Source organism: Talpa occidentalis, unplaced genomic scaffold (assembly GCF_014898055.3).
Source record: "Talpa occidentalis isolate TD23 unplaced genomic scaffold, MPIMG_talOcc4v2.1 talOcc4.4, whole genome shotgun sequence".
In the NCBI taxonomy this organism is placed as follows: domain Eukaryota; kingdom Metazoa; phylum Chordata; class Mammalia; order Eulipotyphla; family Talpidae; genus Talpa; species Talpa occidentalis.
In genome coordinates, this window is record NW_023604295.1 from 41,869,751 (window position 1) to 41,894,192 (window position 24,442).

Here is a 24,442-nt window from a genome sequence, read left to right on the forward strand (position 1 = left end):
ATTTGAAATAATATCCTTTTTTTTATTTACTTTAGAGAGCTATGCTTGGATATTTTATGTACATTTGGTTATAATATTGCAAGATGGGGAAGTAGATTATAAACATGTTTATGTATTGATCCTATTTTAAACAATTACAAATTTTACTTTAATAAGGTAATAATCTATTGTGTTTGTATAGCAATTTACAAATGAGGAATCTGTATAAGATGCAGTTAAATGCTGTGCCTAAAACACAAAGCAGGTAAGTCAGGAAATGAAAGCTAGAACTCAATTCTAAAATCCTGTTTGTTCTTTGCAACTTGTGTTTTTTACTTTACTGAATATGGAGTGTGAAAACTGGAAACTTCTCGAATGGTGGGCACTGACACTTCTCTTTTTGTGCTTATCTAGTCGGAATCAACTATCAACGTTGCCAGTACATTTGTGTAATTTACCATTGAAAGTCTTAATTGCTGGTAATAATAAATTGGTCTCACTTCCAGAAGAAATTGGACATCTCAGACACTTAACAGAACTTGTAAGTTAATATTTTATCATTTAATTTTTGAACATATATGCCTATGGCACAAACCCATTATGAAGGTGTGTTTTTGTATTATTTTCAAGAATTGATATTATCCTGATTAATCAATACTCAAATGCTTTGGCCCTAGTTTCATCAGAGCAATATAAAATAACAAATATTGTTCTAAATAGATCTGTTTCTATACTTTCTGTTTTACCTTTCATCAACATTTTCGTTTGTTCAGGTATTCTAGGCTTCCTACCTACACACTAAGTCACTTAATTTTAGTTTTGCTCATGAAGTTAATGTAAAGCTATATAAAATGTATAGAATGGGTCAAAAGTCTATATGTTTTTCAAATTAAATGCTAGATTAAATTATGGAATTATTCTGGAACATGGAATCATAATTTTTTCACAGCTTGGAGGGACCATACAATTATCTTGTCCATCCTCATTTTACAGATAGTTTAAAGCAAACAGGTTGGTAATATTAGAACAGTTCTTTACTTTGTATCTTTTTGAAATAGGATGTGAGCTGTAATGAAATTCAAACAATACCTTCCCAAATTGGTAATTTGGAGGCCTTGAGAGACCTTAACATAAGAAGAAATCACTTAGTACGTTTGCCTGAAGGTAAGAATATGTGGCATAATTATTTTATTATTTTTTTCTTTTTACTTTAAAGGTTGTCAGTTGGTATAATCAACAAGTTGGGGTAATGTTATTGTAAGTTTCAGTTAGCATAACTATTTGATGAAAATACATAGTGTGAGTTTGATAAGGGGATAATTTAACATAAACAAAAACATCCCAGCAGTTAGCACTGACTTAAAAATGAACTTGATTTAAACTTAAGAACTTTGTCCTTAACTGGAAATGTTCATACAAGACCAACTAATCTCTGTTGAGGTAGTATATAATGTGATAATGTATGGACGGAGAGACTGCACTAAGAGACTTTTGTCTTGGACTGAGAGTGAGCTGTGGTATATTTATTTGGGTAATAGAAATGATTAAACAAATTAAATAAAATTTATCAGTCTTTCAAAAATATAAATTCATGAAAGAAAAATGCTACAAGTGGAAGTGAAATGGGGAGATTCATTTTATTACACCAGAATATTTACTTCTTTAATTTCATTTTGGAAAATTTTTTATATAAAATAAAGAAATGAACCTCTATGTATCCATCACCCAGCTACAGTAATAATCAGTTAATTGCAACTCATTTCATCTGTACTCTCAACCACTTTCCCTTGCTTTATCCACTAGATTAATCTGAAACAAACTCAAGAAATTTTTCTGTAAACTTCAGAATGTATATCTTAAAAGATAAGAAATCTTCAGAGGTTGTTCCATGATAATGAATCTTTAGATATTCTACAATATGTGATTTATAGTGAACAGTAAATATTGAATTAGCTAGTGATACTTTTGCTTCACTGTACAATACAGATCTTTATATCAGTTTGATCCAGTTTGTTTTTTTTAAAGATTTATTTTATTTTTATACATACAAGAGCTGGGGTATGGGTCAGAGGTGTGGGGGAGGGGAGATGAGAGGATTCACCAGAGACAGAGTGGGGAACAGAACAGGCAGACTGGCTGAAACACATTGCTGAGGGGAGCAGCAGACGAATTAGGAGAGGTTGCTGCACCGTGTGGGTTGCTTCCTGGCCGGGGATCAAACTCTTGCTGCTGTGGCTGCGTCCAGCCTCCTAGGCTGTGCCCTAACCCTGCACCACCAGGGAGGCCCCAGTTTGATCCAGTTTGGTGTTAAGTTTAACATACTAGTGTAACTTTGACATTTTGGATCCCAAGTGTGTCAGAAATTGACTTTTCCAATACACCTTTATAAGCTTACTGCACCACACTACCCAACATACTGCTTATCTTTTCTGTCACTAAGCTCCTTTAGTAACCTTTATACTTTTTATACTTTTTATCTTCAGAGCCTTCCTCATTTCCTGATTCTTCTTTCTACCACCTTAGAAATGTGAATAAAGACCTTTTGCAGAATTGACCCAAATCATGACATACATGTTTCAATAACCCAAAAATTCTTTTTTTTAATTTAATTTATTTAATATATTTTATTTTATATAATTCTTACATAATTTTCATTTTTGCACAATGTATGCATTTTCATTTTGGTTATGTTCCCCATACAATCCTTTTTTTTTTTTTAAAGAACTGGTGACTTTTTTTTTTTTAAAGATTTATTTATTTATTTTTACAAGCACTGGATGCAGTCAGATGTGCGGGAGGGTGAGAGAATTCACCAGAGCCAGAGTGGAGAGCAGAACAGGCAGACTGAGGAGGTACACTGCTGCGGGGAGCAGCGGGCGACAGGAGAGGTCTGCATGCCATGTGGGACCCTCGCCCAGCGGCCGGGGATCGAACCAGTGTTGCAGAGGCTGCAGAGAGCTTCACAACCCAGTGCTCAACCACTGCGCCACCGGGGAGGCCCTCTCCATACAATTCTACCCCCCTTACTTTGGCCCTAATCCTTCCTCTCCTCCTCCCTCATCCCCCCATAGTATGTCTGGTTTATAGTTGCTTGTTGATTTTGATTTTTTCTTTATTATAATTAGTCTTTTTCCTGGTCCCTTATTTAGGTTTTCTAAATTCCTGCTATGAGTGAGACCATCCGGCATTTTTCTTTTTCTTTCTGGCTTATTTCACTGAGCATGATCCCTCCCAGCTCCATCCATATTGCTGCAAATTGCATGTGTTTATTTTTTTTTTTGATTGCAGAGTAATATTCCATTGTGTATATATACCACATCTTCTTGATCCGGTCATCTATTTTTGGGCATTTGGGTTGTTTCCATAGCTTAGCTATTGTAAATTGTGCTGCTATAAACATAGGGGTTCAGGTGCCCTTTTGAATTAATTTTCTGTGTCCTTTGGGTAAATACCTAGGAGTCGAATTGCTGGATCATATGGAAGCTCTATCTTTAATAGGTGGAGGAATCTCCATACAGCTTTCCGTAGTGGTTGGACCATTTTGCACTCCCACCAGCAGTGCAGGAGAGTTCCTTTTTCTCTACATCCTCAATAACATTTGTTGTTGCTAGTTTTTTAAATATGTGCCATTCTCACTGGTGTGAGATGGTATCTCATTATAGTTTTGATTTGCATTTCCCTGATTACAAGTGATGTTGAACATTTTTTCATATGCCTGTTGGCCATTTGCATTTCCTCCTTGGAGAAGTTTCTTTTTAGCTCTTCTGCCCAGTTTTTGACTGGATTATTTTCTTTGGTTTTGTTGAGTCTCATCAGCTCTTTGTAGATTTTTGTGATCATTCCTTTATCATTAGTGTTGTATGCAAAAATTTTCTCCCAGTCGGTGGAGTTTCTCTTTGTTTTGGTTATTAACTCTTTTGCTGTCTTCTGACTGGTTCTCTATTATTGCTGCCCAAATTTCTTCTGTGAAAGTTACTCTTTTTGGGCCTCCCCGGTGGCGCAGCGGTTGAGCGCTGGGTTGCGAAGCTGCCCGCGGCCTCTGCGGTGCCGGTTCGATCCCTGGCTGCTCCCGGGCCACCGGAGGAGGGTCCCACATGGCGCGCAGACCTCTCTTGCGGCCCGCTGCTCCCCTCAGCAGTGTACTTCGGTCCTTCTGCCTGCTCTGCTCCCCGCTCTGGCTCTGGTGAATTTTCTCACCCACCCGCGCTTCTGACTGTACCCAGTGCATGTATAAACAAACAAATAAATAAATAAATAAAACATACCTCTATTAAAAAAAAAAAAATTACTTTAAAAAAAAAAAAAAGAAAGTTACTCTTTTTATTTATTTTTTATTTATACAAGCACTGGGTATAGTCAGAAGCGCGGGAGGGTGAGAGAATTCACCAGAGCAGGGAGCAGAGCAGGCAGAAGGACTAAAGTACACTGCTGAGGGGAGCAGCGGGTGTCAGGAGAGGTCTGCGAGCCATGTGGAACCCTCCTCCGGTGGCCCAGGGAGCAGCCAGGGATCGAACCAGCGCTGCAGAGGCTGCGGGCAGCTTCGCAACCCAGCGCTCAACCACTGCGCCACCAGGGAAGCCCTGTGAAAGTTACTCTTATTCATGGACTCGGTCATTCTCTTTCTTTTTTTTTTTTTTTAAGATTTAAGCTTTATGGAGTTATAATTGACAAACAATTCCTCTTTCTTACTTTATTCCCTTGTTTTGCAGGAGGACATGTTCTCGTGGTTTCCTTAGAACATGACATGGGAAAACATTATTTTGAAAGCTTACTTGAAAAGAAATGTCTTTATTCTTTGTAGGCCCTTTATTATTAATTTGTTCAGCATCGATTCTATGTTGAAAATTACTTTCTCTCAGTCCTTTGTGACCGATTTTTTTCTTTTTAGCAAATTTTAAGATTTGGTCTGAAACATTATGATGTGCCCAAGTATTAGTTACTTGAGTTCATTGTGCTGGATACTTGTTGAGATTCTTTCCAGAGATCCGTACTCTTTATCCTGGAAAATTTCTTGTCATATGCTTTCTCTTTTCTCTTTCTAGAGAATTGGGTGTTAGACCCCTTTAATAGTTAGATCCTATGACTTTTCTTATCTTTTCTAATTTTCATTTGTTAGTCATTTTGTTTTGCCAGGTGGTAAAAGTTTGAGCCATTTATGTTCTTAACCATTTCTGAATTTTTAACTTCCACCATCATGTTTTTATTTCTAAGAACCCTTGTTATTCTGCAATGTTTTTTAAAAATCCCTTTTTTGTTTCAGTAATTCAGTACTTTTGTTTCAGTAATTCAGTAATTTCAGTACTTTACCTCTGTGAAGTTACAGATATTGTAGTTTTTCAAAGTTTTCTTCTGTTTCCTGTGTACTACCTGTTTCTTCTGAGTGCCTTCTCAGTTTGTTTATTTAGTTAGATTTCCATCTTACATGTTGGGGGCTTTTCTAAATGTCTGCATCCTATATTGTCTATAGAAAGCTTATTAGAAGTTCTAAATTAAGAAGCAATCTGGGGGCCTCCCCCGGTGGCGCAGCGGTTGAGTGCTGGGTTGCGAGGCTGCCCGCTGCCTCTGCGACACCGGTTCGATTCCCGGCTGCTCCCCGGCCACCAGAGGAGGGTCCCACATGGCGTGCAGACCTCTCCTGCCTCCCGCTGCTCCCCTCAGCAGTGTACTTCGGTCCTTCTGCCTGCTCTGCTCCCCGCTCTGGCTCTGGTGAATTCTCTCACCCTCCCGCGCTTCTGACTGTACCCAGTGCATGTACAAACAAAACAAACGAACAAATAAATAAATAAATAAATAAAACATGCCTCTATAAAAAAGAAAAAAAAAAAAAGAAGCAATCTGGGTATTTGGGTAGAGAAACTCTATATCAATATCTGGAGATCTTTTATATGGGGCTATATCATATCTCCACAGAAAGATGTTTCATTTCTTCTACATTGTTGGGTTTGTTCCCAACTACTGGCTTTCCAAGAACTGGGGATTAGTCAGGATAGAGTAGGAAAGTGCTAAGGTCTTGCTGTTAAATATGTAGACTTTAATTGAAATCCTCCATTTTCACTGGCCACTCATCCTGACTCTTTTTTGCCTGGCGTCTCTGAACCCAGAGCCTCTTAATTCTGTTTGGTTTTTTTTTTTAAGTCATTTTGCGAAGTGTTTTTTTTAAGATTAATTTATTTATGCATACAAGAACTGGGGTACAGGCCAGAGGTGTGGGGGTGTGTGAAAGGATTCACCAGAGACAGAGGGAACAGAACAGGCTGATTGACTGAAATACACTGCTGAGGGGAGCAGTGGGCGAGTCCGGAGAGGTCTGCCGCGCCATGTGGGTAGCTCCCTGACCGGGCATCGAATTCATTCTTCAGTGGCTGCGGATGGCTTCATAGGTTGTCTTAACTCCTTGCGCCACCAGGGAGTCCCTTGATTCTATTTTTTAGAGAATAACATGATGACTCTTATGGTCATTGGAGAGAGGGGTGGGTAGTACCCTAGCTTTGTGAGTTGGGGTTGGGGTCTAGACATCTAGGTTGTTCTTTGTAGAGACTATAATCTAATACTTTAGTTATTTTCACCTTTTTATGGTATTAGGCCTCTAGCATCTGAGACTTTATATAGTTGATAAGGGGTCAGAAACTGGTTTTTCATTAGTATTCTAATCTGTAAGCAACTGGATTTCATTTTACACCCCTTTGCTATCTTAGCTAGTGACTGAGAGAGACTAGAGCTAAGTACCTATGTTAAATACACCATATTTACCTGGAAAGGCAAATAAAAATTGTATAGTTTTAAATATCATTATTGTTCATTTCCATTTTACCTGCATGCAGAACTGGCAGAGTTGCCTTTGATCCGGTTAGACTTCTCCTGCAATAAAATTACAGCAATCCCTGTCTGTTATCGGAACCTTAGGCACCTACAGATGATCACCTTAGATAACAATCCACTACAGTCTCCTCCTGCACAGGTAACCTTAGTTGATATAAAGTATTCTATGAACTTTTTAACAAAGGTGATGAAATTTAAAACTTCACTTATATGAGTTTATTGTTCTATTATAAACTAAGTTTTTAAAAATAAACTCGCACACATATGTATTTTTAAGAAGTCTTGAATAAAATGGGATGGAAGATAGGTGATATTTCTAGAAGTGTTTTTTCTTTTTATTAAATTCTTCTTCTTTTTTTTTTTTTTAGTTAAGGGGTTCTAAAAATGTTTTTCTATTGGTTAGAGTTAATTGCTTTCTAGTAAAACATGAGTGTAGATAATGTAAATGTTAATGACAATTAAAAATACTTGATTTTCAGGTAAAAAGATGATATAATTTATCAATGCAAGTCTTCTAGCCAATATTTTTTACCTTTCGGTTTTCTAAAATCACAAAATTCTCATTGAGTCATTTTTGTCATTTGTTTATAAATGAGCAAAATGAATCTGTTTAGTAATAAAATCTTTATACTGTACCTTTATAGATTCTGTACATCCTGCAAGCTATAAAATTCTGTGAACCCATGTGTTTCACTGTAAATTTTTTCACTATGCAGTCTATTAATGGTTTTGTTTATACATTTATGTGGCAACATAAGGCTTTATAAGTGAAGTTCTTAACTATAGATGGGCCTCATTATCCTAGTAAGTTATGTTTTGCCTTTTAACAGGTAGCAACAGATTCCTGTTCTTCTTTCTTAGAGAAAGTAGAATTGAAAATAGTTATACATGCTTGTTAGATTCTTGAAAGCAAAAGTTGTCTATAATCCATGGGGAAGAAATGCTTTAAATCCCTATTTGCCTCACTAACCAGTGTAATAAGTTTACTTGGTTTCTAACAGTGTTTGAAATCATTTATTTTGTTTATTACTGAAACTTATTAGTGATTAGAAAGCAAAACCTATACTTATATCACTCCTAAATAACACCTAAAATGATAAACAATGTAATCTGTTACAGTAACTACATAATTATTATCTTCTGCTTAATAGAAGTGTCATCTGTTTCCTGTAAATGATAAAAAGCTGATTTGTGATTAAAAAGGGATAAATGTTTCAAATGAGTGATGTGGTTGCATTCATATGTTTTATTTAGATATGTATAAAAGGCAAAATCCACATATTTAAATACCTGAACATACAAGCTTGTAAGATTGCCCCAGATCTGCCAGATTATGACAGGAGACCCTTGGGTTTTGGCTCCTGGTGAGTATGTTCTATTCTTTCATTTATCATATTCCATCTCAGAGGGAATCAAACTGGACCCTTAAACTGTCTGAATGTTTGACTAAAGCAAAATAATATTTTAATGCTAGCCTCAGAATGCTTATATTAAGTAAAAAGTTGACTACATAGTCTGATAAAGTATGTATAATTAGGTCTAAGTCAAGGCTTTTCAACCTAGGTAATATTGATAATTTGGACTGGATAATTCTTTGTGTGAGGAGCAATTGTGTATATTGGCCAGTGTTTAGCAGTATCCCTGTATTGTGTAGTACCGTCCCACTGTGATGAAAATGTCTCCAGGAATTGCAAATGTCCCCTAGAAGTCCCCAGATGAAAATGCCTCATCTCAATGACTTGAATTCTAACCTTTGCTCTCCACTAACTGGTTTTGTGATTTAAAGCAAGTCATTCAAACTTTTTGGGTTTCAGTTTTCCTGCAGAGAGTGAAAAGGTTGAAATGATGACCATTTAGTGTCATTTCAGGATCTTTTCTGTCACTCCCTCACTTACATAACTCCTAACTCATAAGGTCATCCAACTGGCACTTCCAACCTATTACTGTCTTAAGTAGCAGGAATTCAAAAGACCTTAAAACAGGCATAAGAGATGTCTCAATGAACTGTACTCAAAAGAGAACTCTTTTTTTTTATTTATACATACAAGAACTGGGGTATAGGCCAGAGTTGGGGGGGGTTGAGAGGATTCACCAGAGTCAGAGTAGGGAGCAGAACAGGCAGACTGACTGAAATACACTGCTGAGGGGAGCAGCAGGCAAGTCAGGAGAGGTCTGCTGTGCCATGTGTGCAGCTCCCTGGCCGGGGATCAAACTCGTGCTGCAGAGGCTGCCAATAGCTTCATCGGTTGCGTCTCAACCCCTTGTGCCACCAGGGAGGCCTCAAAAGAGAACTTTTTAGGCCTTAGAACCTGTCACATTTTGCGTAAAAACCTGTCCTGATAAGTTTGCTTCTTAGTATCATAGTCTAAAACAGATTATCAATTTTTATTTTGATAGATTTCAAAAGCAGACATGCTAAGAGTACAGAAAAGAATTTGAAAGAAAAAAATATAAAGCTAAAAAGACATATTAAGCAAAAAATTTAAATGGTTAACTGAGAGGAAGATTCATTGTGAAAAAGGTATAGGTATTAATGTTTCATCATGTTTTAAAAGCTGTCAGTTAGGGCCTCCCCGGTGGCGCAGCGGTTGAGCGCTGGGTTGCGAAGCTGCCCGCAGCCTCTGCAGCGCCGGTTCGATCCCCGGCTGCTCCCCGGCCACCGGAGGAGGGTCCCACATGGCGCGCAGACCTCTCCTGCCGCCCGCTGCTCCCCTCAGCAGTGTACTTCGGTCCTTCTGCCTGCTCTGCTCCCCGCTCTGGCTCTGGTGAATTCTCTCACCCTCCCGCGCTTCTGACTGTACCCAGTGCTTGTATAAATAAATAAATAAATATTTAAAAAAAAAAAAAAAAAAAAAAGCTGTCAGTTATATTAATTTTTATGTGTATGACATAGTACTTAATAATTTTAATAAAATATTTAAAAGCAGTAAAACTCTAAACATGGCAGTTTGACACCATTAGATGTGTATGCAAATAATCCTTCATATTTTGGTAATGTTTTAAGTTACTACATTATAACACAGTACAATAATTGATGTTCAGTAAGAAAATGCTAAGATATATTAAGGCATATTATTTTTCAGTAAAGGGAAATGTGCATTATAATTTAATTTTTTCATCAGATATTATTAAAATTAAATATTTAAATGCTTGTGGTATAAAGAGAAGTAATCCCAAGTTACCTGAAAATTTTACTTACACAAAACAGATAAATACTCACACAAAACAGATAAATACTCAGATAAGTTGAATATTACTCCAAAGGAACATGCTTTCTGCCACAGACCATGCCTTTCTTTTTCACCATTCATGTCTCATGCCTAGTTTAGCTGAGTGTGTGGCATGTACAGTAGATGCTCAACAAATATTTTTTGAATGAATGGTGAATTTAATCACACAAACGTTATTTCCCTCCTAGCTTTCCTCACTTAAAGTGAGGAAACAATTTTGTAATAACATCAGAAACAATCTTGTAATGACATTTTGGTAGTTTTGGTCTGGCTATTTGATTAAAGATTTGAATAGACACTATGATATGAAGGATATTTAAAACACCAGCTCGAATCTATTTTTTTAAGCATACAATAATAATTTAGTAAATTTTATAAGAATACATAAAGAGAAACTCACCCAAATTACATATCTAGAAAAAATTCCTACCTATAGTAGTCTCAATTCTAACATTTTTAACTCTGAGAGGACTGAAAGAGCAGCTATTTGATGTTAAAGAAGAACATTAAAGGTTATAGCAGGGCCTCCCTGGTGGCGCAGGGGTTAAGACCTATGAAGCAGCCACTGCAGCATGAGTTCGATTCCCAGCCAGCCAAGGAGCAACCCACATGGCGGGACAGACCTCTCCTGTCTCGCCCGCTGCTCCCCTTAGCAGTGTACTTCGGTCCATCTGTCTGTTCTATTTCTAGCTCTGTCTGGTGAATCCTCTCACCGCCACCCCCTCCCCCCGCATCTCTGGCCTGTACCCCATTTCTTATATAAAAATAAGTAAATCTTTAGAAATAAATAAATAAATAAATGAATAAAGGTTATAGCAAATGGAAGGGATTAGGTCTGTCTTACTCTGCCAGATCTAGACTCTTTTAGAGGAAATATTTTGGCAGTGGGAAAGGCTAGGAGAAGAACCCAGATTTTTTTTTTAAAGATTTATTCATTTATGTGTACAAGAACTAGGGTATAGACCAGAGGTGTGGGGGTGGCGAGAGGATTCACCAGAGACAGTGGGAAGCAGAACAGGCAGAGCCACCAAAGCACACTGCTAAGAGGAGCAGCCAGCGAGACAGTAGATATCTGCTGCTCCATGTTGACTGCTCTCTGGCCAGCTGGGGATCAAACTCGTGCTGTGTCCTCAACCCCTGTGCCACCAGGAGACCCAGAACCCAGATTTTTATAGCCAAGAATTTTTTATTTTCTCCATTCACTATCTCCTTTTCTTAATGTTCTTTTTTATTCTACCTCACTCAGGTTGTTATAATACAAAACTCTTGTTTTTTACTTATTGAGCAAAGTTTTGTTTTTCCTATTTTCGATAAATGTTCTAATCCTATACTCTTAAAAAGATGTATAACAAATAAAAGTAGCTTCTATATGTACAGTAATTGATTTCCACCCCTTGGAGTTATTAATCTGAAATAACAGAGTAGGAAAATTGAATTGCTTCTGCTGCCTTTGAGGTTTGAGTACAAAACAATTAATAATGATTACTGGGTATGTGTGTATAAATGTAGCCTCAAGAGATTAAGAAGGAAGCAGCATCACCTTTATAAATAATGAAATTTGAGGCTGTAGAGCTTTTTCTTTTTCTTTTTTTTTTTTTTTTTTTTTTAAGACTTATTTATTTATTTATATAAGCACTGGGTTCAGTCAGAAGCGCGGGAAGGTGAGAGAATTCACCAGAGACAGAGCGGGGAACAGAACAGGCAGACCGAGGAAATACACTGCTGAGGGGAGCAATGAGTGCGGCAGGAGAGGTCTGCACGCCTTGTGGGACCCTCACCCGGCAGTTGGGGACAGAACCGGTGCTGCAGAGGCTGCGGGCAGCTTCGCTGCTCAGCACCCAACCGCTGCGCCACCGGGGAGGCCCCGAGGCTCTAGAGCTTAATTGCAGAACCAATTTATCGTGACTGTCCTGAGTTTTAAGGACTAATTAGTTTTGACCTAATTTTTCTAAGTAATACAATCTGGATCATGCTACTTTAAAAACATGTAGCATATCAAAAAACCTGGCAAGAATTTGTATGTTTACAAAGAGGTAAAAGAAGGCTTTAAAATCAATGGAGAAAGCTTTCCTAAATGGAAAAATCTAAGTAACATAAAGATATCATGTCTCTCTAAAGGAATTGGTGATTATAGATCTAATGTCTTCCAGACCCTATTATAATCCTTATATATGCTAGCTAGATTAAGTCTTTTATATTTTCCATTTTTCAGGAATTATGTTATTTATAACTATCAGTATTTCAGAATGATCTAGAAACTATATATATCAATATATATATCCTAGAAATTATTATATATATATCCTAGAAATATATAAATTCTTCATGCATCAGTGAATGAGATATTTGTTATACCTTATTGACTTTCTCACTGAGGTAGATATTGGTAAAATTGCATTGTAGTTAATTGTACATGTATTCAAAGTGCCATCATGGAGTCAGAAGGCATGGTTCTCTCTAGATCCCTCTACTGTTAGGGCAATTCATTTAACCGCTCTGAACTTCAGTTTCTTCCATATGATCTTTATCCTGTTTATATTCTCATAATAATTCTGAGGATCAAAGTAATGTGTCTAAAAGTGCTTTGCTGACCTTTAGTAAAGCTCTGTATAAGGATTGGGGTAGTTACTAACTCTGCTGTGATCTAGGACCAATTTAGTCTTAAGAGTCCTATCTTGCTAAAGAGAATTTTTATTACTCTTGTAGCACTTCAGATATTCAGTACAAATTGGATGCGCTGGTACTTTTAGTCTTTAGGTGTAGTTTTCTGACTACTTTTGTCTGACATAAACACAACACCCAAACTTCCTTAATTCATTTTATAAAGGTCCCAAATGTTTAATTTATTTCCAGATGTAAGTGTTTCTAACCCCTTAGTAAGGTGTACTCATGTGATAACTCTTTCATTTTACACATTGGTATACATATTTTCCAATTGTGATATTTAGTGACCTATGCCTTTTTGCTTAGCTGATTTTAAGCAGCTTTATGTTATAGACTAAATATATTTATTTATGATGATATGGCAGTGAACCAAAACTAAGAAAAGACTACATCATTGTGGTAAGGAAAGTTCTGCTTTTAGAACCCTGGTCTTGTAATTGATTTTCTCCAACAAGCCTGATCTTATGAAAGCAGTGGTCATCCTTTATTCATATTTATGTTGTTAGCACCTCAAACACTGCCTGGTATTCAATAAATGTTTGCTGGACTAAAAGATGTTTAGTGACTTGTAATAGTAGGAGATGTTCTCCTTAAGGGCGCATTCTTCATAGAAGTAATAATAACTTTTATATAGTACTATGTACAGACTTTGTGCAAGTCCTTAGCTATATTTTCTCAGTCTTTATAGCAACTCTATGAGGTCAGCATTGTTGACCTGTGAACATTGAAATGATTGAAAGAGATAACAAGTTAGTCATATAGCTAGTAAATAATGGTGTCAAGTTGTAAGTTCAAATCTGTTAAACAATCAGAAAGCCAACTTCTCAACTCCTCACTGCACTATTACTGATTTATTAAGGAAACTGTACTTTCTGACAGGGTATAGTTGGAACCTAGCTTGGCAGAACTCTACTTGGCTTCTCGGAGGCCATATTTATACAGAGCCTGACCATTTGTTCTGATTTGCCTGTGATTGAGATTTCTTGAAACACAGAACTTTCAGTGTTAAAACCAAAATACTCTTAAACCCAGAAAACTGGCAAATGTATATGCTTCACTTTAATCTCTGAGCCAAAGAAAATATATGGAAAAGTTAAAGATAACTGAATAAATATAAAATGATAGTTTAATTCAAAGATTTTATTCATTCTTTTTATGCTATCCACTTAAAAAGTATCACAGTAGGGCCTCCCCGGTGGCGCAGTGGTTGAGCGCTGGGTTGCGAAGCTGCCCGCAGCCTCTGCAGCGTCGGTTCGATCCCCGGCTGCTCCCCGGCCACCTGAAGGAGGGTCCCACATGGCGCGCATATTTATTTATTTAAAAATAAATATTTTTTAAAAAAAAAAGTATCACAGTAAAATAGACTTATCTTGAGTGGTCACTTGATAGAAAATACATTATATAAAACAGCATTCTAGAAATCTGAAAAGCTTTACTGAAAAAAATTACATAATATTAAAAAGCACTCTAGTAATTCTTGATATATACATATTTCTCTTGGCAGCTGCAGAATACTTTTTTTTTTTTTTTTTGGTTTTTTTGTTTGTTTTTTTAAAGATTTATTTATTTATTTATTTATTTATTTATACATACACTGGGTACAGTCAGAAGCGTGGGAGGGTGAGAGAATTCACCAGAGCCAGAGCGGGGAGCAGAGCAGGCAGAAGGACCGAAGTACACTGCTGAGGGGAGCAGCAGGCGGCAGGAGAGGTCTGCGCGCCATGTGGGACCCTCCACCGGTGGCAGGGGAGCAGCCGGGGATCGAACCGGCGCTGCAGAGGCTGCGGGCAGCTTCACAACCCAGCGCTCAACCGCTGAGCCACCGGGGAGGCCCGCAGAATACTTTTTAAAGAATGACTTAAATAAATATTTTGCTAGAAAGCTTTCAAAATTAGGCACCTTGTCCTGACTTTGCTGTGATCAAATACACAGGACCTGTCCTTAGGTTCTGGACTTTAAAGGAAGGATAAATGGCAGACATGTCATATAGATGTTATGTATAATTTTTGTTTCTTTTTTTTACTTTATTATATATAAAATATTTGACTTAAATGCTAACAACTTGTAGGTCTAGGTGAAAGGCAAATGGATATTCATTGTATTGTACTCCAGCTCTTGTGTAAATATGACTTTTTTCAAAATAAAAATGGGGGTTATTAATTGCAGTTCTTTTAGTAAACTAATTTTAGAATTACTCTGAGAGAGTTTTTGCTGAGTACTCTTTGTGGAGGAGTGTAGGAAATAAGACAGATTAATAAAGATACTTAATTTTTTCATCTTTACAATCAATAAATTTTCCCTTTTCTAGAATTTCATATAAATGAAATCAAATGTCATATAAATAAAAGTCAAACATTTTGTATCTGGGCTCTTAGCAAAATGATTTTAAGATGATCTTGCAATGGTCAAGAGATATGAACAGATAATTCACAAAAGATGATAAATGAATGGTCAGTAAACATGCAAAAAGATACTCAATATCACTAGACATCAGGGAAATAAAAATTAAAACCACAGAGAACCCATTTTATAGCTACCAGAATTGCTCAAATTGAAGACTGACCATACAAAATGTGGCAAATGAAACTCAAATATACATTGCTAGTAGAAAATAATATAGCTACTTTTGAAAATAAATTGGCAGTTTTTTAAAAAGCTAAATCTATACTTAACCATTTAAAAAGCTAAGTCTGTACTTACCATTCTACACCAAGGTATTAAAAACAGAATTTTATTGACATGCAGAACAAGAAAAGCCCAATAAAAATAGCCCATTTTCCTGAGTTCTAAAGTAAGCAAAACTAATTGTATTACTTTTCTATTGTTGCCATCACAAAGTACTACAAATTTAGCAACTTAAATAACACAAATTTGTTTTCTTACAGTTCTATAGGTCCAAAGTCTAAATCTTGGTCTCATCTGGCTAAACTCAAAATGCTGGCAGAGTTGACTGCTGTGTTGTAGGCTCTGAATGGGATGCATCCTTCTCTATCAACACTAGAGGCTTTCTGCACTCCTTGGCTATTGGTCCCCTTCCTCCATCGTCACACCAGCATTGCAGCCTACTCTTTTGTCTCCCTCTTCCTCTTTTAAGGACCCTTTGATTACATTCAACCCATACAGTTAATTCAAGATAATTTTCCTATTTTGAGGTCAGCTGATTAGCAACCTTATTTCTTTATATCTGCAACCTTAATTCTCCTGTTGTCGTGTAAAATAATATAGCTACAGGTTCCAGGAATTAGGTTTTGGAAATCTTTGGGGACCATTATTTGCCTTCTGTCCTAATTTAATGTAAAAAAGTCAAAGTGGTTGCTTGCCTCATAGGGGGGAGTACACTGGCTGGGTGAGGGAAATCGACTAAGAAGGAGGGAATGTATGGAAATTTTCATGCAAAGTAGAAATGTTGTATATCATGATAGAGATGTGTTACAAAAACATTCATTTGTTAAACTTAGGCAGCGAAGATATGTATATTTCAGTGTATATAAACTTTACCTTTTAATACTGTTAAAAATAAAGACAATTGAGGACTCATGGGCAATGAATGGATGTGTAGATGAAACAATGGCAGATTGGTGATATTTTTGAAGCTGAATGAGCTCATTATTTTTCTATTATTCTACTTACTTTGTATGGGAATGTTTCCCATTAAAAAGTTATAACAGTGTCTGTTTTGTTCTAAATAAGTTAGCTAGTTCTAAAATTTAGTGCCGTAATCTAGTTCTAATTTCAGTTCCATAAAATTATTTTTTAGTCATATTGTACAGTTTATTTCCAATGTTAATTTTTAGAGTAACTTCTGTGTAACAACTGAAGTCTTATTTTTGACAGCCATGAAGAATTGTACTCAGGTCGCCCATATGGAGCCCTTGATTCAGGTTTCAATAGTGTGGACAGTGGTGATAAGAGATGGTCAGGGAATGAAGTAAGTGTTTCTTCTATTTGGCATAACTCCTGATTAAGAGTTGTAATTAAAATGGAAAACGTTTTAATTGGATTCAGAATCCAAGGGTGGGGGGAAAATTTCCCCATAATCCTACCATCCCAAATTGGTATTGTTTCTTTACTATCTTTTTACCATGTGTGTTTTACATGCTTGTTATCTCATTGTCTTATATAAATAGTTTTATATCCAGGAAAACCAAATGAGAACTGAGCCACTTTCAACTGAAATTTGAAATTTGAGAGACTGGATAATCTTGAGCAGAGGTGGTAGGATGATGAGAAAATAGGACTATAGGCTAATGGGTAACACATGAGGACCTTAGTGAAGAATATCTGTAGGCTCAAGATAAATGAGTAACTATCTTAGCTAGTTATCTCTCTTTCTCTTTTGTTCATTAGTGTTATATTTGCTCCTTTTAAAAATTACTGTGGTATGATATTTTATCCATAAATTGGGTTAAGTGATTAGATAAGCTCTTTTTGCAAGACTGGTAACTTATTTATAATATCATTTCATTGGGAACCCAAAGCAAATTAGTTTTAGATCACAGTCTATTTCTAACTGGGAATGCTTGTGTCTAAAGGTGTGTGTGGTTGTGTATGTATAGGTGGCTGGATCCATATAGATACATGTATGTACATACTTAACATTAATGTACATATGTGCATTTATAATATCATGTATACTTTTCTGGTTTTTTTAATCATGGTAAAATATACATAACAAACTTACCATTTTAACCATTTTTAAGTGTGTTTTAGTGGCATTAAGTGCACATTGTTGGGAAACTGTCACACTGCAGCTCTAAAACTTTTTTTTGCTATTTCTTGTTAAGTATAAACGAGTTTATATTATTTCCATGAATTAAATACAGTGGTGTCTAAAATTAAAATTTTTTTTTTATGTGTGTGCCATTTTTTTTAAGCCTACAGATGAATTTTCAGATCTGCCTCTTCGAGTAGCAGAAATTACTAAAGAACAAAGACTACGACGAGAAAGCCAGTTTCAGGAACATCGCAGCAGTTTAGTAATGACAAATGGTGGAGGTAAACATAATTCTTGATGGTATTTAAAATCTTTATAGTCATTCTAGCTTTTTTAAGTGGACATTTCACATACACTCCTTGTGTTTATCCTTCTGCAGCTGCTACTTCAGTTCTTTTAAGGACTTCGTCTTCTCACATGATTGGATGAAATCATTAGGAAAAAATTCTTTTCCTTTGAAATTAAATTCCACTTCCTCTGTTTTCAGGATTAAAACAGTGTTTATCATTTTTATTTTAGGAGGAAACTATTTAAAAACAGTTTATCTGAAATAAATATGTATTAATCTTGATTTAACCATTATCTTTTGAAGTACTATTCTTGTCATTATTTAATCTCTTCAGGAATTCAGTGCATTTCTTGATGTTTACCTTTTCTAGTTCATCTGGTATTATGGTTTTCAAAGGCATCTGAATCCAGCTTTTCCTTATTCTGCTTAAAAATTTGAAATTGTTCTTTTTGTTTATTAAGCAGAGTTTTTTTCTGCTTCCTTGTGCTTCTGAAGCCATCTTGGTTCAGTGTTCTATTAAAAATTGCTTTGATTTGAATTGCCAAATTCTAATGTTTAAATTTTGAGGGGTACCTATAAGGAGAAGATTGGTTTGATTTTCCAGAAATGCAGTACATTCTTTGAGAAGAACTTTAATCTCTGAGTGATGATTTCAATTAAGTGGTTTGCTGTCATTTTTTTCCTTTAACCACATTATATTCATTCTTACTCCTATCAGTTTCCATTTACATTTCTGTAGTTTGCTTTTTTTTTTTTTAAAGATTTTTTTTTTTATTTATACAAGAGCTGGGATATAGGCCAGAGGTGCGGGAGGGTGAGAGGATTCACCAGAGACAGAGCGGGGAGCAGAAGAACAGGCAGACGGACCGAAAGCACTGCTGAGGGGAGCAGTGGGCGAGACAGGAGAGGTCTGCCGCGCTCTGTGGGTATCTCCCTGGCCGGCTGGGATCAAACCCACGCTGCAGAGGCTACAGACAGCTTCACAGTGCTGTGCTCAACCTGCTGTGCCCCTGGGGAGGCCCTCTGTAGTTTGCTTTTTTATCTTGCTTTCATATGAGATGTCTTTTCCATTAGTTTATTTCAAAGATAAAATTATGTCTAAATCTGTGCTATGCAATGTGGGAGCCACTACCCCATATAGTTATTAAGCATTTGAAATGGTGGCTTTTCTGTATTGAAATGTGCTATCACTGTAAAATACACATCAGGTTTTGAATCCTTTGCATGAAAAAAAAGTGGACTATCAATAATACTTTACATTGATTATATGTTGTAATATAATGTAATTTTACATATATTGGACAAAATAAAGTATATTATTAAAACTAATGTCTTAACTTTTTTTAATGTAATAGGTCATTTAAAATTACATATGTAGTTCACTGTATTTCTCTTGGAAGGGCTTGTGTAGATAATATGAAAAAGTGATGTTTTCTTGGGAAATGCTCATAAAATGAGGCACTTATATATTCACACAAATTATAGCATATTGGAAAATAATGCATTTATCTACAAGGTTTCTAATGTGGGCATAGACTTGTAGCCTTTCCATCTTTCTTAACTATTAGTATAACTCTTAAAAAATTCATTTTTACATGAGTTACAAGTATGTCATCACTTGTAAATAATTGAATCAGAAAACTAAACTGAGAAATAGACTTGTCCAAATTTGCTGTTCCCAGTCTTCAACTTTTAGGCAGTACAAAAAATCATAAAAATAATAGCTAAAATTTAGTACATCTCAAAGAAACCATCTTATAAGCAATTTTTTTCCTACTGTGCCATTTTATCTAGCATTTAAATTGTTGCTTTTTAAACTTAAAAAAATGGGGAACTCTCAAGCTTACTAGAAGGAATAATTATGTGGTTTATTTCAGTTCTCCTTACTCCAAAGCATTTTGAGAAGGAAAAAATTCCTTTGATAATTCCTTCTATCCACAAATTGCTGCAAGGTATCTGTATTGGTAATCACTACAAAATAATTTTCTAAAAATATTTTTTGTTCTAATTATGGACAACAGTTACAATATCCATTTCTTTCTCTCTATGCTCACTTTCCTCCTACATTTTCTATTTTCTTTTGCGTTAACTGTGTTAGGTTCCCTGTTTCTCAGCTCCTCCAAATCCAAGAGATTTGATTAAGCCTCAATTCTAAATGTGGGGAAAAATCATAAAATAAGATGTATCTTTCAGTATTTAAAAATTATTCTTCCTTTTTCTATCTCACAAACTCATCTTTTTAAAACAAAGAGTTTTCTAAAGAATAAAGAAATATTAGAGATTTGTGTTCCAATAATCATCATCAGTTACTACATCGTTTAGTGAATTAGGACCAAGATTTTTCTGGAGACTGTTTTTGTGAGTGGCCATAAACTAAATAATAAAGACTAGCATAATTTAAACTTCTCATTTCTTCCACTTTGAGAATAGAAAATTTAGGAGAAAGGAAGGAATACAATTTCACGTCTTCTGTTGACTGTCTAATTTGATTTTTCCCCCCTGGTGTGTATGTTTGGTGTGGACAGTGGAACATGATCTGGATCAGATTGACTACATTGACAGCTGTACTGCAGAGGAGGAGGACGATGAAGTGAGACAGCCCAAGGCCCTGGACTCAGACAGCCTTAGTTCCCAGTTTATGGCATATATTGAACAAAGGCGAATCACTCATGAGGTAGTACAAATATTTTAGCCTAAATATGTTGTTTCCCCCTAGTAAAAACAATTCATAAATAGTATAATTTTCTGTCATAAACCAACAAATTTTGGGTTAGGTGTAATCATTTTAATTTTATTGCTGAGTTTTTCCACTTTATTTTAAAAATCAGACAATACTTTTCAAATAAAAAGACATTTCAGAATTTTGAAGAATAAAAGGAGTCTTAAGTATATCTTACGACCTTTGAAATGGAAAGGAATATGATGTTTTTCATTGTAGTTCTTACTGCTTTTTGATTGTTACCAACAAATAAATTGGAATTTTATCAGTAATTAATAATTGAACCAAAATACTGACATTTAGCAAAAAAAAAAAAAAATGGACATAGCTGTAAATTTTTTATATGGAGCTTAATTATTTTGGAGCTTTTATGCTGTGTCACACAGAATATAAATTGTTTTCCATTAAAATTCTGAGATGTCTCTTAGAGTCGAGTATTGAGTTGCCTTAGAAAACAAATGAGTATTCAGCACACTACAGAATCTCTGGCAATTCCCCAAGGGTCTCAAGTAGAAATAGCATTCTTCAGTGTATCTAGTCAGCATAATAAAATGGCTCCACTTCAGTATGTATGATGCTGACTTCTGGAGTTGTTCCCAGGCTCTGAGCAGGGGTTATTTGAGAAACACTTGGGGCCTCTGGGAGAATGATGTATTTAGCCTTTTAGAAATAGCGAAAAATCACTGCAAGTGGGACCTGTTATGGAATGATACCATTCTTTTTTTTTTTTAAATCCTTTGGTTTTCTTATCTGAAGCCTTTTGTTTGTTGGTGTGAAGAATATACTCTTGTATTTAAAGTTGGATAAAAAGTCCTGCAGTGCAGAGACAGCAATGTACAGGTGATGAAATCACTTGCGGTTCAGGCTATAAGCAAACCTGTTGGAGCAAAGGGCAACTCTTCATACTTCACAATAAAATTAGAGTTAGCAATATACATTAAAATCTTGAAGGGAGTCCTTTCTCTTTTCTGGCGTTCTTTTTCTTTGATCCTTTTATGGTTAATTGAGCTGTATTGTGGGGTATTTATGTGAAAGTGAAAATGCCTGTTACACTACTGGTGAAAAATTGTGGCACCATTTTTTCAATCCTACTATATTGGCTATTTTGTAATACGTTTTTTAAATTTCAGCTTCCTATATGTATCGTGGTTTTTATGATTTCAAAAAGATCTTCATGATTTCTGTGTCAGGGATGTCTTAAAATTGGGCCTCTATAAGAATAGTATTATTTTAGAAGTTTAACTATTAGTGGAGAAATTTTTTTATATTCTTGAATACTATTTAAAATAAATTATTTTTAAAAAGCTAAACTGCTTGAGATTTTTAAAATTATGATATTGTTTCATTTTTATTATACTATCTCTTACAAATATAGAGGTATAATTAAATAGGATGTGACTTGTATTTCTGTAGTGTGACATTAAATTTTTTAATTAAGTCAATATCATATTCTTTTTGTCATGAAAATGTTTATATACCTCTTGCAATAATTATAGATAATTACAGCATCACCAGAGTGATAAGATACTGATATTAAGAGAGATTTTTGTAAGAAAACCTTATTCATTATGGTTAAAGCAGTTATTCTTTCAGATGGTTCTAAAATTGTGTTTCCTTTTATATGCTCATGCTGTCCAGATATAAAGAAATCAGCTTCAGCCTTTTAGGACAGGCAGGGATACTACTCTATTAATAAGGCACTGGATTCAGCTCTTTGGAATAACTCACCAAAGATTTTCTATGATGTGTCATGTACTATTCATTTCTTAGAAGTGGACTAAATAATTTTGCATTTGATTTTTACATACTATTTTTGCATAGGTTGTTTTCTTATATTTCCCCTACAGAATATTCATTTTAATTATTTTTCTGTGTTTAAATAAGATATATTGCTTTTATAGATTTTCACTTGATAAAATATATACTTTGGTAACCTATAATTTCCTTTTTCAGTAGGTAGACCATATCATTTAAAAATACCTTAATTTTCCTACTAGTGTTATTTAAAATGACCTTTAGCTTTGGCTTATAAACATTGCCAGTAATATTTCTCTTTTAATTAATATCATTTAACCGTAAGTAGAAACTGCTTTTTGTTTTATCTTGGTATTTCACCACTATCCCAAGTACATTTTATATGACAAACATAAGTAACAATCTGTAGTTGTGAAGAAATAAAGAAATACAATCTGTTTAATTAACTCCCTACTACAAGAAGTGTTGAGAGGCTGAGAAAATGTTAGGGTAGAATCGGTAGGATTTCCTGTTCTAGATAGAAGAGGATCTGTAAGATTCTTTCCAACTGAAAAAACTTATTCAGTGAATAATGCTTTGTTATCACTATAATTAATATGTTATGAAGGAAATACTTTTTAATAAAGTAAAAATTTTTGGATTATGACTATTTGGTTACCAAAGTAATAATATAGCCTAAAATGCTTTTAAACATAAAAATTCACACTTGATGATTCTGTTCAAATACTTTATGTGTAATATACTGATTTCCTAAATACCAAATTGAACAAAAACCATATAATCTCAGTATTCAGAATACATATGTCAAATTTATTTGTTTCTGCTTTTTTGACCTAGGGTTCACCAGTAAAGCCAGTACCCATTAGGGAGTTTCACAAAACAGAAGACATGAGAAGATATACACATCAAAACAGGTTTGAAAAGCCAATTCTACTGATTTGTTTCAGCCTTAAATCCTGATAAGAGCATGAAATGACTGTGTTTTTTTTTCAGATCTGTGTATAACGAAGATCTAACTTTTGCAGATCTGTGTGTAGAAACTGTGTTTTAGATACCATGTTTGTACAGGTGACAGTATGCTTAGTGCTCATGTAGTAGAAAAAGAAATAGAATTGATTCTAAATTCAGAGTATTACAAGCTTTAATTTGTGCAATTAATTTTAAGATACTTCATAGTAGTGAAAGTTTAGGAAGATATAGCTGAATTCATGCTATATGAATTTTAGGAGTCCTGAAAATTTTTTATTTAAACTTTGACTAGGTAAGAGAGAGGTAATAATAATTAGCATTCTTGTTCCTATCTCAATTGATATGATCTTTCCACTGTACTTAGTGCATCACAGAATATTTGTGCATTGACCATTTAAATCACTGCTGCATATTCTTGAATGGCAAAATGTATCTTGCCATAACTGTATCACAATAATTGAAGAATTCCCAACTCTTGCTTCCTCTGTTTTTGTGAAGTCGCAAAGCAATAGTCTTGATAAGCTTATTCTTAAACAACAGTAAATTGACTATGTAGAAACTGTCATACATAGTTCATTGTTGTATTTGACAAGATAATAAATTTGCTTAGGGGGCTGTGCTATAGATGGATGAAGAGAATGTGGGGAGAATAATGGGGAAAAGTTTGTAACTCAGACTTTTCAATTTTAATTAAATTTTATGCTTTGAAATTTACCTCAAAATGGTAAACTTTTAGTTGCCATTTGTCCTTATATTGAGGATGCAGTCTTTTGCAATCCAGTTTCATGGAGGAATTTTCTGTTATATTTTATATTATATTTGTGTGGACTTGCACCTTATCTCCTGTCCCTTTTACTGTCCACAACCATCACAAAGTTCAAAAATCTCTAGGATTTAGTAAAGATATACAAGGTGAAAATTGACTTTTTTTAAATCTTGTTACATTTTGTATTAGTTTTCTAATACTTTTATAACAAATTACCACAAATTTAGCCCCTGACAATATACCCCTTTATTATATAAGAGTTCTATAGATTTGTCATGGTTTTTTGGGTCTCAGTGTTGTGATATGTTGACTGACCTAGATTCCCTTCTCTGAAGACCGTGTGGGAGAACCCACTTCCAAGCTCGTACAGGTTGTTGGCAAAATTCAATTCCATGTAAGTTACAAGACTGAGGCCCACATTACCTCACTGACAATCAGCTGGGAATCATTTTTTGCTTCTGGAATCTACTCATATTCCTTGGTTTGTGGCTCCTCCACCTTCAAGCCAGCAGTTGATATGCCAAATTCTTCACATGTC

General features: G+C 35.2%; 1 protein-coding gene across 6 annotated transcripts in view; it reads left to right on the top strand.

The window, feature by feature from the left end:
- LRCH3 (leucine rich repeats and calponin homology domain containing 3) overlaps positions 1–24,442 on the top strand; it is a 95,687-nt gene that overhangs the window by 29,837 nt on the left and 41,408 nt on the right. For all 6 annotated transcript variants that reach the window (XM_037525388.2, XM_037525390.2, XM_037525385.2 and 3 more), the window contains exons 3-10: positions 394–520; positions 1,038–1,143; positions 6,801–6,937; positions 8,053–8,162; positions 16,527–16,620; positions 17,567–17,687; positions 20,221–20,369; positions 23,007–23,083. In XM_037525388.2, coding sequence (XP_037381285.1) covers positions 394–520; positions 1,038–1,143; positions 6,801–6,937; positions 8,053–8,162; positions 16,527–16,620; positions 17,567–17,687; positions 20,221–20,369; positions 23,007–23,083 — 921 coding nt within the window. The remainder of the gene's footprint in view (positions 1–393; positions 521–1,037; positions 1,144–6,800; positions 6,938–8,052; positions 8,163–16,526; positions 16,621–17,566; positions 17,688–20,220; positions 20,370–23,006; positions 23,084–24,442) is intronic.